Genomic DNA, 11,823 nt, shown 5'->3' with positions numbered 1-11,823 from the left:
GATCGATAACATTCAACAAAAATCACCAGAATAAAGCAAAAATACTCAGGTGTTTCTATTAACGTAACTTGAAGTATAAACTCAGTATTTAGACAGCATGAACCCAGAGGAACGAACAAATATTTATTGTAACGCAGTCAAGTCAACGCACACATCATTCCTGTTTGACTTAACAAATTCCTGTTTTGTTTAGAAATGGTCCAGAGCTGATTGTTGTAACAAAGCAAAATAAGACAAGGGGTTTGAATCTTTTAGTCTGTTCTTTTTTCTCTTTTTGCTCAAAACATCATGTCATCCAGGCCGTCTTCCATAAACTTCTTGTACATGGCCATAAACTTGGCAGTGAAGGCCTCCAGGTGGTAGATGGCTTTGTTGCCCAGCTGCAGCCGGTGTTCATAATGTGCTGCCATGTGGGAGACTTCAGTCTTCAGCTGTCCGTCACAGTTGTTCAGCAACTCTCTGACCAGGCCCTGACCACCGATTGGACAGGGAGGATTAAAATACATTACACTGATGTTTTTGCAAACAGTGTGACGTCGGAAAAGACCAACTGTACCTTCATGATGATCTCAGGAGGAATGCAGTGAGTCAGCAGCTCGTACAGTCGAGCTCGAACCTCCAACAACCTGGTTGAAGGACAAACAGTTTCAGCTAAATGTTACTGACTTTCTAACAGGCTCAGTGAAACACTCTGGTCTTCTTCTACCTCTGGGGGCTCTGTTGGCTCACAACGGCATTGGCCGTTTCCCTCAGGTACACTTCCCAGTCCGTCTCTGGAACCTCTTGATCTACTGAGAAGGGATACCTAAAATACCACAGCCTCGGTAAGTTCCTAAACACTTCTGTTTTAATATGCCACACACTAATCTGATGTTATTTCAGTGATGTAATGACAACTCACTGGTGCACTCTACAGGCCTCACACATCAGAAGAGCTTTACGAAGGTTGCGTCCTGACTTCTCACTGATCCTTTTGGCCAGTTCAGGAGGCAGCAGGAGACCTTCCTTTTTGCAGACTGATGTCAAAACACTACAAACCTGAAAAAAAAGTTCTTAAAGTTGCTTGAACTTGTCCTGAATCATGCAGTACTATTGCTAATAAATGTATGGTAGGTGACCACTTTAGGTGACCTCTTCTGTGCTGGGCAGAGGAACTCTGATGGCCAGACAACGGCTCCGAATCGGCCCGATGACCCTGGAGGTGGAGTTGGAGCAGAGAATGAGGCGGCAGGTGGCCATGTATTTTTCCATAGTCCGACGCAAAGCATGCTGGGCGTCTTTGGTGAGTCGGTCCACTTCTGTCAGCAACACCACTGTGAACAAAAACATTCACTGAGTATGAGGTCAAATCTAGTATTATGGCTTTACAGACAGATGAGCACGAGGACACCAAATTCTTAAAACAATGGCCACAGACAGACAATAATAGGACATGTAAATTCGACCTTTGAACTCTCTCTGGGTGCTCGACTGAATCTGTTGTGACTGAGCCACAGTTTTAATCAGCTCCTGAATCACCACGCGGTCCTGGTTTCCTGCATCACTGTACAACACAGGACAGACAAAGTTAGATGTTTCATCTACAATTATTCACTTCAAGACCAGATAATAATAAATATTGTAATAATAATAATAGTAACAGATACCTGGGGTTAACTTCTAAGTGATAGTTACTTGCTATTGTGTTAATTTCAATCTTCTTCTTAGATGGAGCCTGGAATAAAAAAAAACAAAACAGGTGACACAGTTGTTGTTTTTAGCTGTACACCAGTATTTAAAGAAATAGATGCATTTGAGCTAAAAAGAAATGCTATATATTAAAAATAGAAGTGAAAATCCAAAATCCAAACATCATCAAATCCTGCATTACACAATAATTCAAAAACAGTTCTGAATATATTTATTTAAAGCTGTATATAATGTAGTATTTCTGCAGTTAATAGCTCTGTCTCTCACCACGATGGTCTGATGTTCGATGCGCAGCTTCTCCACTCCAACTCCATACAGTTCCCTCAGCAGACCCATGATGCGTGTCTTCTTCCCTGCACCTGATGGACCATAAACCAACAAGTGTGGAAAGTCTCCACACTGGACCTGATGTAAAAAAAGGTTTTTGATTAACAACTTTAACAATCACTGACTAATTAATTTCATTTATGTAAAAACATATCTATAAAATGTTCTAGTTTAATAAATCATCTATGACAGTCTTCGACTGCAGTTATTAAAAAAGAAGCACTACTCCTGCACCACTTGGCTTGGCTATTTGAAAAAAAAAATCAAGACATAAGACAAAAATAAATATGAAATAAAATTCAGATGTATTTGGTTCCTACAAAACTGGTTGGTGAGGAGGCTGTGTCTAAAAGACAGAAAAATATCCCAAATATTGACCAAATGATGATGCAATTTAAGTCACTTCTGTTTAGTACCAGACGTTTCAACACATTTAATTTTAAACACAACGGTGCATTAATTGCCGTGTACATCAACCACCCTTCTGCTAAAGGTTCTAACTTTAATATAAAAACAGTACTTTCAGTGTACGCAACTGCATTAGTATAACATAATAAGTAAAGCTGACAGACTTTAAAATCATTTACAACATGTACAACAAAGGTTTTTCTATTTTCAACAAGCTGCTTAAACTTAATAAGCGGATGTACAGTAATCAACTCATCGAAACACGATTTATTACACTATTTAGCAAAGGCCTTTGTAGCTGCTGGACATAAATCGATGAGAATAAATGTTTATTTTTCTTCATACCAAGTTCTTCAGCTGAGTCGCCTGTTCTTTATGAAAGTCCAGTTTACCGAGGGAGGTAGGACGGTATTTGTCAACCCACAGACTCATTTTGGAAGAAGTTTTAGTCTCTGTTTATCGGAGATTGGCGTTGACAGGAACGTTAGCCACTGCTGTTGTTTTTCTCCCGCGAAATGTCTTTTGGACACACTGTGTCGCAATTTCCTGTTAAGCTACGGAGAGTTGGAAGAGACAGACGTGTGAGCGAGCGGTAAATGCGGAAAAAAGAAAATAAAAAGAAAAGAAAATGTAAGTCAAATTTAACTTAATGTACAGAGATTAATGTCGAAGCACGTTATAAAGCAAAAGCCGAGTTGTTCGCTGCTCTTTAACAAAAGTAGAATAAAGAGCAATGCCAGAGGCGGGAAGTCTGGCCCTGAGGCTAATAATTGCAATTGATTAAGCTTTCTATGACTCTCTGGCTCAAACAAGGGAGTTTTATAATTAAACGGAATTACAGTGTGGCTTTTGGTATTCCCGGCTTTATAGTTAAAATATATTTATATTGTAAAATTATAGCTTATTGTGGTTCTTTTTTGTTACCTCTAAAATAATAAATATAAATCAAAAATCCTCTATCAATCTTGGACCCCTAGTTGGCTTTAAGACACGCTGTTATAAGGCAGTTATTTAACATTCTTCAGTTAGCACATTTTAAGAGAAAACTTACCTTAACGTTTATTTATCTACGTCTATTAATAGTATCAATCATTTATTTCCCTGAAATTGTCTCTTTTGTTTACAACATAACAAAGTCTTCTCTTTAACATTGGGCTACACAGACAAAGTCATGCCTCCTGTGTTTTAATGACAACTTAGGACCAACATATGTTCTCCTACATGTCTGGACTGGATAGGTGAGCTGAGTAATATTGAACCACAGCATACCACAAACCTTTCTTTTCTTTTCTGTTATGTATATATATATATATATTCTCATACTATTCTGTTTTTTATGTGTTTATTCATTTTGCTTGCATACTGCCTTCGCTGCTGCAATATGCAAATTCCCCATTGCAGGACAAACATGGATGTTCCCAACCCTTAATCCTATTTACGTCACTATTTGATGTTGCTAAACTGTAGACCACTGGGTATTTGGATATTATTGTGTCTGACAGCAGGATTATTGTGGGATGACAACAGGAAATAAGAGACGCAGCAGAGGGTAAAAAACTCCAGTAGCACTGTAGCCTGTATTGCATTACAAAGATAATATCTTTTCTCCAGTGCAGGAGAATTGGAGATTGCTGTGCTGAAAACAGCAAACACAAACAGCCTGATGCCTCTGAGGAATGTAAGACTTATAACCACATGCCACAGAAACAAAAGTCACTGCACCAGGGTAGCAGAGAAAATACTCTCAGGGTCTTCCTTTGAATAAAAGAAAAAAAAAGCAAATATTAATCAACAATTGCTTTCCTGGTTTTTTTGTTTTTTGTTTTTTAATTTTTTATAGATGTTATGCATGAAAAAAAAACGAGGAGTCAAGACAAAATGACAATGTTTAAAGTTTTAATGTATGTTGACATCTGTGATGTTGTTAAATTTAGTTTTAAATGCTGCATGATGTCTATATCAGTGTGATCTAACATGGCCTTGACTCTGATACAGGTAGCGAGGTGGGCAGGTACCTGTGCAAAGGAATGTACCTTATGGAGCAGCGTGTCTCAGCAGGTCAGTGTTGTCGGAGTTAAATTAATATGCGTTCATCATTACAGCAACGTGACACAGTTGAGCAGCTGAAGCAGCCTGAGGACAGAGAAGCTTATCAAAGACCTTTGGACAAGATAAGTTATGGAGTTCATTCATGAGCATGACTTTGACCTGTGCTGAGCTGCTGGGCTTTCATTAATCAACTTTAATGGTGCTCCACCAGCCAGAGGGGGCATGTGGATTTTTCACATTTCTATGAATTTATCAATTCAGTTTGGTTAGTGTATATTTGTCTATATCCTTATAGAATCCATGCACATAATTTTTATTGAAAAAAATGTTTTTCTCAAGGATACAGGGACATTTCAACCTAGTTGACGTCATTCAGTTTTGCCCTCAACCTTGACCACATCTCTCGTCCCCTTAAGACCTTAAGGGTCAAACCTGCTTCAACAGGTACAATCTCTTTGAAGCAGGACCTCAGTCTTGACTGAAGATGCCCCCCCTAACCTGAAATTCAATGTTTGCTGGGGAATTCCACAGTCTGTTGACAGCTTTGTCAGAACGTTCTTTCTTGTTGATTTGGACTTACAGGTTCTTCACAGTCGTTGACAAACTCACGAAAGTAAAGGAAGATTCAAAGAGGGCCGGTTTGACGCGTTTGAAGCATTACCTCATGTGTTGTCAAGAAATGGGCTTCTCTGGGGAAAAATCCTTCGCCTGGAGCCATGTTGTACAGGAGTGAGTGAGAGGGAGGAATGGGGATGGAGGGTGAGGAGGGGGGTTCAGACCCTGAACATGTTCATCTCAGATGAATGTGAATGTCTGTGTTCCATCATTTTTATAATGAATGTGAATGAATGAATGTGTAACAAACAATCGATAGTTCTTTTGACACACACACTATCAAACACACCTACACACACACACTCACAGTCTCACACACACACTCCTGATACAACAGAAGACACAAACACCTGCCTGTGGATCTTCTGTGTCTTCTACGCTGAGGTAATGGAGGAGGGAAAAACATTCCTCAACCCCTTTTCTGTTTCTCTCCTCCCCCATCGCAGCGTTTTATATATTTTCAGACGTAAAGTCACTCATTTTGTTTTCTCTGTGTCAAACACTTCACCAGCACGGAGTTGCTGGAACAGGGGCCGGGTCTGTGAGGTGCATCCTGGTTCTGCTGCGCTCCACGTTGGACTGTGATGACACGTCTGTCTGGAGAAACATCTGGTATGTTGAAACAAGAATTCTGAATGTGTTATTATAAAAGATATGTTTAAAGAAAGTAAAAAAATGTTTTATTGTTAAAAGAAATAGACAGTCTATTCTTTTTCTTTAGCTGTCTGACCGATGACTGTGAAATGAGTTGTTGTCAAGGGTTTTCTTGGAAACTCATGCAGGCAAAAACCTAAAACTGTCTAAGACTCAGACAAAGGGAATGCCAGGGTTTTAACCACATTTTAAGACTTTCCACTGCAAGTTAGAGAGAGAGACAAAGAGAGCATGTCAGGCGAGGAAATTAGGGTGTGTTGACCACAGCCAAAAATATCCACCAAGGAAAAAAACAATGTGTTTAACACAAAAAGCTTTTTGCTTTAGCCTGACAGTTTCATGCTGTGAGAAAATTTATGAAGATGAACTTGATGCCACTGACCTGGACCAATCACCAACGTAGGTGATGGAACTCCTAACCTCTCTTTGAAGAACAGCCTCTAACTTAAATAACTAAAATAATTCATAATGGATGATGATTTCTTTTGGAGTGATACAATCTCCAATTATCACAATTGTATAAATGAGAATACTCCTTTAATTTAGCACAATTTAAGGATTAACAGTGTGATGTCAGTGTAGGTAATTTTTAAAAAATTAGAAATACTTGATTGTATGTATGTGTATACTTTCCAAGTAGAAGATATCCAAAAGTAGATATATTCTTTATTAGTTTACTTTAAATCTTTATTTTCACTTCTCTAGATTTTCATCTCAGTTAAAGCTCCAACATACATTCTAAAGACTTACATTTATAGACGCACATTTTGAAACATGTCAATATGTCAAATTAAATTATTAAAATTCCAATGTCAAATTCACAAGAGCATCTGTCAGCGTGACGCTCATTAAAAGAAAAAACCCCAGAGCTGTTGATGACAGTGAAGCCTCAACTGTTAAAACATTAATTTCAGCTAAAGAAAAAGCAAACATTAATCATCAGTAGTGACTGTTGACAGAGTTAGGACAATTAATGGAATTATGTCAATTTTTTTTTCATTTGTTGCACAAAATATCTGCACACCTTTTATGAAGAAAAGTGAGTAAAAGTAAAGTGTATACAAAATATTTTAACATACTTTTAATCAGTAATAAATACAACTAGTTTCGCCACACTCTTTGATAATGTCATGAATTTGTCTAAATCAGTGGTTCTCAAACGTTTTAACCTCTGTACCACCTGAGAAAACATTGAGCTCTCTGAGTACTACCATGATGACCAACATTAGAATTCCCCTGCTCGTTCCACGTTCAACATGCAAGTGATCCCATGATTCCGTGCTGCCTGTGTAGTTACATGAGCAACAGACTTACATTGCAGCAAAAAGGTAACTCAGTATGTCTGTAACTCAGTATTAAAGGAATTTCCTCAAGGCTTTTATTTGTGCTAACGTGTGTAACGAAAAATGTCCTCCTCATAGTTTAGCTCCTGAGATGAGCTCACTGGAGAAGAATTCATAGATGACAACTCATTCCCTAAAATGCATGAAGGCTCAGTTGCTGCTTGGCCTGTTCAGCAACAGGCATGTCTGAAGTCTGTGCGTGTCTCTCTGGATGGTCTGCGAGGTCAAGTTCCTCTCCTGACTCACACCTCCATCAGTCAAAGGAGAACCATGTCTGAACCTGTTCGTCTGCTAGACTGCAGTCCTGACTCTGTGGGAACCTACAATCAAAGCTGGGAAGAGAAGGAGGTGGACAGCAGTTCACCCGAGGAGTCGGACGACTTGGACTCACAACAAAGTGGACACTGTGTGGATTTAGATCTGGTACATGAAGAAGAACTCATCATAGAGGAGTCAGACCTGGAGACAGCTGCTGGAGCCATGTTACTTCCCCAAGAAGACACACTGTCTCCTGCGTCCTCCTGTCCTGATGACTTGGTCTCTGCCTTTTCACTGGCTCTGGATAATAGTGGCTGTAGCCCTGTCCCTGCGTCTGTGACTGCATCAGAGGACCCTTCTGTGGACAGCCCCAGAATAGTGAAGCACCAGCCCAGTGTCATTGTGTTCTGTGACTTTGACAAACAGGTGGTTTCGTCCAATAGGAGCTCCGATGGTGCAGAGACCTCCTCTTCCAACACCGGAGAGGCAGAAGGTGACAATGACGAGGATGACGACTTTCCTGAGACATTACAATATAAGGAATTCCTGGTCAGTCGTCGCCGTAGAAACTTGAGCAGGAACAGGAAGTGTTTGAGGAAGAGACAGGATGCCCAACCTAACAGCTCTGCATCTGGTTGTCAAAAACACAGCAACCAAGGCACCGCAGAGTTGGCTGCTAGTGATGAGGAGGAAGAAGAGAGCGATGGGAAACAGGTAAGACGGAACACAGCAGTGGTGTGTTATGGGTGATGAGATGAATCTGTTGTATAGAGTTGTGGGAAAAAAACCCCAACACATTAGCTGTATACAATCAGTTCAACAACTGTTTCCTGTCACTGCCATAGACTGTAATCAAGTGACTGTAGCTACATGACTCTGACCAGAAGGCAGACCCTAGGGATACTAAAAAAATTCAACTGTCCCTAAATATTTACAACTTAGCATTCTTTTTCTTAGCCCAGAGATGGTCTTAGAACAAAAGCAGATGAAAGGCAGCCAAACATTAATTAAATTACATAATAAATATTTATAGAAAAAGTTTTACTGAAAATAACTAAAAAATGTGTCAAATACCCCAGGGATCTAGACACAACATTTATCTTCATGAAAATAGAGTTTCTGGAATTCTGAGAAAAATGTGATTTAGATGAAAATAGTCAATAAAGTGCAGAACATATGAGTGATTAACAGACACGGACATGTGATCCACGGACACCAGATACACAGGAGTCCAGATGGAGTTTGGTCTACAAGCTGCACTTGTTTCTTTTCCATATCTGTGCTCACAGATGGACATTTGTTTTGCCAGAGTAGAATCAGCACAAGTGTCTCATCAGTCACATGTCAGTGGGACAGTGAGCCAGCATGTACAGAATCATTCGTTTTAGTATCTACACCTGTGCTTTTACAACTGCCACATATCAGTCATTACTCCAGTAAAAAGATTCCTTAAACCATACTAGAAACACCACTAGATGGCAGCAAAGCTTAGTTCTTTTCAGCTACAAAGCTCTCACAACACACGGGTTAGGAAATACAGGCAGTGTACAACACTTTATTCATAGTTAGTATGTATGTATGTATATATATATATATATCTATATATATATATATATTAATATATATTATATTTTTTGTCCAAGGTAAATACATGAGCTGTGACCTGACAGACAGGGGCCTCTAACAGCTCAGGGTCACTGGAGAGGAGCCCCCTGAGAGCTGTTTACGTTGGGTCAAGGCGATGACATTTATGTATGAACTGAACACGATAAATTTTAGTGATAAAAATGTAGTTTCTATAGACTTTTTTTATTTTAGAAAGATTTAACTTCTACAACATACTAAGCAAAATGGTTACCAAATGGAAGATGGAGGTGCTGACTCAACTTTCACATGATTTAATACATGTCAAGCCTGTATAAATCACATAAATACGTCGAGGCCAAGACATGTCTCAGCGTTTTTTGATGGTAAAATATTCTACTAAGCCCTACGTACTCGAACATGTTGTCTCATTTCTGCACTCCTTCACCCTCCTGTCCTCAGTCTGCTTCTTAAATCTGCTTATTTAAGTTTTAAGGGACAGAAGAGAAGACAGATGGCAGTATTCCTGCAAACTGATCTGCCTACATACACTTCTAGTTGCTCATTAACGACTACTGCTGCAGGAGCTTTAACTTTAAGTCCACAGTTTTTTTTTACCTGCTCTTAGACGTATTTACTAGTGCAGTGATGACCTGGTGGTTAAGGAAGCAGGCATGGGTCCAGAGGGTTCCAGGTTCGAGCTCAGTGCACGGAGCATGGTACCGTCCCCACACCCTGCTCCCTGGGCACTTAAGCTGCCCCCTGCTGACTTTGGTGATGGGTTAAAAGTAGAGGTCACATTTGTTTGTATAAGGGTCTGCTGTGTCACAATGACAGAAGTTCACTTTCCTATTTGTGTATATAGTACTGTATATAATATTGCTGGAGAGAATGGTTGGCAGTCGTTGAAGTTATTTCATATTTGATTTCAGAGCAAAGTAAAAAACAATGTGTTGATTCTTTGAATAAAAGGGAACTATTTTGGCAGCACATGCTTGATCATAAATTCTTCTCATTTTTCTCCTGGCCTCTGCTGGCTGCTCCATCACCCAGCCTGCCCTTCTCTGCACCACTGGGCATCTGTGAAGTGAGCAGGGTTCTGAGCATGTTCTCACACCTGTCACAGCTGCCCTCCATCTCCTAACGGTCCCCTGGCACGCTCTTCTACCCCCTGGGCCCTAAAGAGAAAGGATTTGTTCTTTTTCTGCAGTTGTTCTCACCGTTTGACCAAGTGGCTTTTTAAGTCACTCACTGACAGGCTTAGGGCCAGGGCTCATTTGAATACCTGTTAAGTCAAAGTGGCCCCATTGTGCTCCCACATTCTTAGAATATCTTGGCCTGTGCAGCTTCGTCACAATCCTCAGTGTGGATGAGTGCTTCGCCAGATGTAATAATTTGAGGAATTTAGAGAAAATAACAAGATATTAAATGGCATTTAAGGTTAAATCAGGCCTAGCTGCTATACGTTACTGTGATCTCCATTTTCTCTCCTTTTCCAGTTCTCGGAGTTATTTATTTATTTACTGTTCCATAATAATTTAGCCCTGATCTTGGACCAAATGTGCTCTTGGAACCGTCACTGTAGGATCATGTCTGCTTTCTTCATCAACCTTTAACATACAGCTTATTTTTAGAATTATTTTCCTAAATTAAATATACAATACCATATGTTATAGTCTGTTATTTTATTTGAACCAAAATAACTCCATGGGTTTTTCTCGTCCTTGTGCAATAATAATTTTTGCATCATTTGTCACAGTCGCTAGAAGAAAGTTCAGCCCAGGGACACACTGGTATGTAGAACTTGTGTTGACCTGCCCAGTAGCTTTATATTAAAAAAACAAATGGGAAAATAAAGCTACATGTTTTAATTCATGTAGGAATAATGCATTTTCCTTAAGGTAGTTTGTTCTAAAATTGCTATAGTTTCAAGTCCAATTCAAATTTATATTTTTATATATTTTGTTTAGTCTTCATCAAAGATGGCTCACAGCAGCAGACAACATATGACAGCAGGACAATCATGTAGTTCGTTCATTCCTTCTACTGTTTCTCATATAAAGTCAATGCCTTTCATATCATTAATGATTAAATATATACATTTTAAAATATTATTTACATTATTATATTTTCATATGTTAGATATTGCCCATTAACTGAGTGACAAAACCTGAATGACTAAAGTCATTGATGGGATTGTGAGATTATGGATGTGATTTTAATGTCCTGTGGCTGTGCACTCTTTAACCACTTATACTACTATGTATCATGATGATGGGATATCTCATCAAGTCCAAGACAGTTGAGAGCAGTAATAAAATGATGTGGTATTTGGTACTAAAGTACAGTGATGCATTAAGCGCTGCTTCCTTTAGACACAAGCCTATTAAGGTTTCATTAGTGCTGAGAACATTGTGTGTGTGTGTGTGTGTGCCAGTGAAAAAGCCTTCACTCTGCCTGCTTGTGTCCCTGGCAGAGAGGGTAAAAATAGCAGTCTGCTGCACATAGACAGGCCTCTGTTCCTGTTTGAAGGAATCTGGAGATGTGGGGGCTGTAATACACAGGAAATGGCTTTACTACCAAAGCTGTTTCTGCTGATATTTTTTTAAACTGGTCAGCATGGAGGGTTTGGGAATAGGAGTGGACAGAAGGGTGTGTTTGTGTGTATGAGAGGGTGGGTACGTGGCTGAGGGCAGGCTGGTGTGTGTGCATACATGTATGTATGTGAGTGAGTGAGTGAGTGAGGGGGCTGTTTTTGGACTTCACGCTCCTCAAAGAGGCCCTATTTGTGCTATCGGCCTCTGGGACTCGGGGCTTGGCGGCAGGGCCCAGAAACAAAGCGGTTTGTTCATTTCCTAGAAGGCCAGTGAACAAGTGTCTCAGTCAGAGTCAATGA

At 39.7% G+C, this 11,823-nt stretch overlaps 2 protein-coding genes across 11 annotated transcripts in view; one reads left to right on the top strand and one right to left on the bottom strand.

Moving 5' to 3' along the window:
- Nucleotides 1-104: 104 nt before the first annotated feature.
- On the bottom strand, nucleotides 105-2,934 carry rfc3 (replication factor C (activator 1) 3). Its single transcript, XM_008332870.3, has 9 exons — nucleotides 2,770-2,934; nucleotides 1,957-2,094; nucleotides 1,647-1,714; nucleotides 1,446-1,543; nucleotides 1,132-1,313; nucleotides 902-1,038; nucleotides 707-805; nucleotides 557-626; nucleotides 105-470 (listed from the first exon to the last, which is right to left on the bottom strand). The coding sequence occupies exons 1-9, from the start codon at nucleotides 2,854-2,856 to the stop codon at nucleotides 279-281; spliced, it is 1,071 nt and encodes a 356-aa protein (XP_008331092.1). The 5' UTR covers nucleotides 2,857-2,934; the 3' UTR covers nucleotides 105-278.
- A 29-nt stretch (nucleotides 2,935-2,963) lies between these two features.
- Nucleotides 2,964-11,823, top strand: part of stard13a (StAR related lipid transfer domain containing 13a) — a 48,835-nt gene continuing 39,975 nt past the window's right edge. For 2 of the 10 annotated variants that reach the window (XR_001761629.2, XM_025065787.1), the window contains exons 1-5: nucleotides 2,964-3,054; nucleotides 4,420-4,482; nucleotides 5,056-5,202; nucleotides 5,600-5,700; nucleotides 7,164-8,057. Coding sequence is in view for 9 of the 10 variants with exons in the window: in XM_025065787.1 (XP_024921555.1) it covers nucleotides 7,224-8,057 (834 nt within the window). In the remaining variant the exon portion in view is untranslated. Of the gene's footprint in view, nucleotides 3,055-4,419; nucleotides 5,233-5,599; nucleotides 5,701-7,005; nucleotides 7,071-7,163; nucleotides 8,058-11,823 lie in introns of those variants that run through there. The other 8 variants (XM_017041752.2, XM_025065792.1, XM_025065788.1 and 5 more) reach the window with 8 other exon arrangements.

This window comes from Cynoglossus semilaevis, chromosome 19 (assembly GCF_000523025.1).
Source record: "Cynoglossus semilaevis isolate Cse_v1.0 chromosome 19, Cse_v1.0, whole genome shotgun sequence".
NCBI lineage: Eukaryota > Metazoa > Chordata > Actinopteri > Pleuronectiformes > Cynoglossidae > Cynoglossus > Cynoglossus semilaevis.
This window is presented reverse-complemented; position numbering and strand designations above follow the sequence as displayed.

What these genes read in the sequence shown, in the direction of transcription:
- rfc3 (XM_008332870.3), bottom strand. Translation starts at nt 2,856, where the DNA reads ATGAGTCTGTGGGTTGACAAATACCGTCCTACCTCCCTCGGTAAACTG. An exon ending in CTCTGCCCAGCACAGAAGAG is followed by an intron (nt 1,039 to 1,131) that starts GTCACCTAAAGT and finishes CTTTTTTTTCAG; the next exon opens with GTTTGTAGTGTTTTGACATC. An exon ending in CTCCTGAGATCATCATGAAG is followed by an intron (nt 471 to 556) that starts GTACAGTTGGTC and finishes ATCGGTGGTCAG; the next exon opens with GGCCTGGTCAGAGAGTTGCT.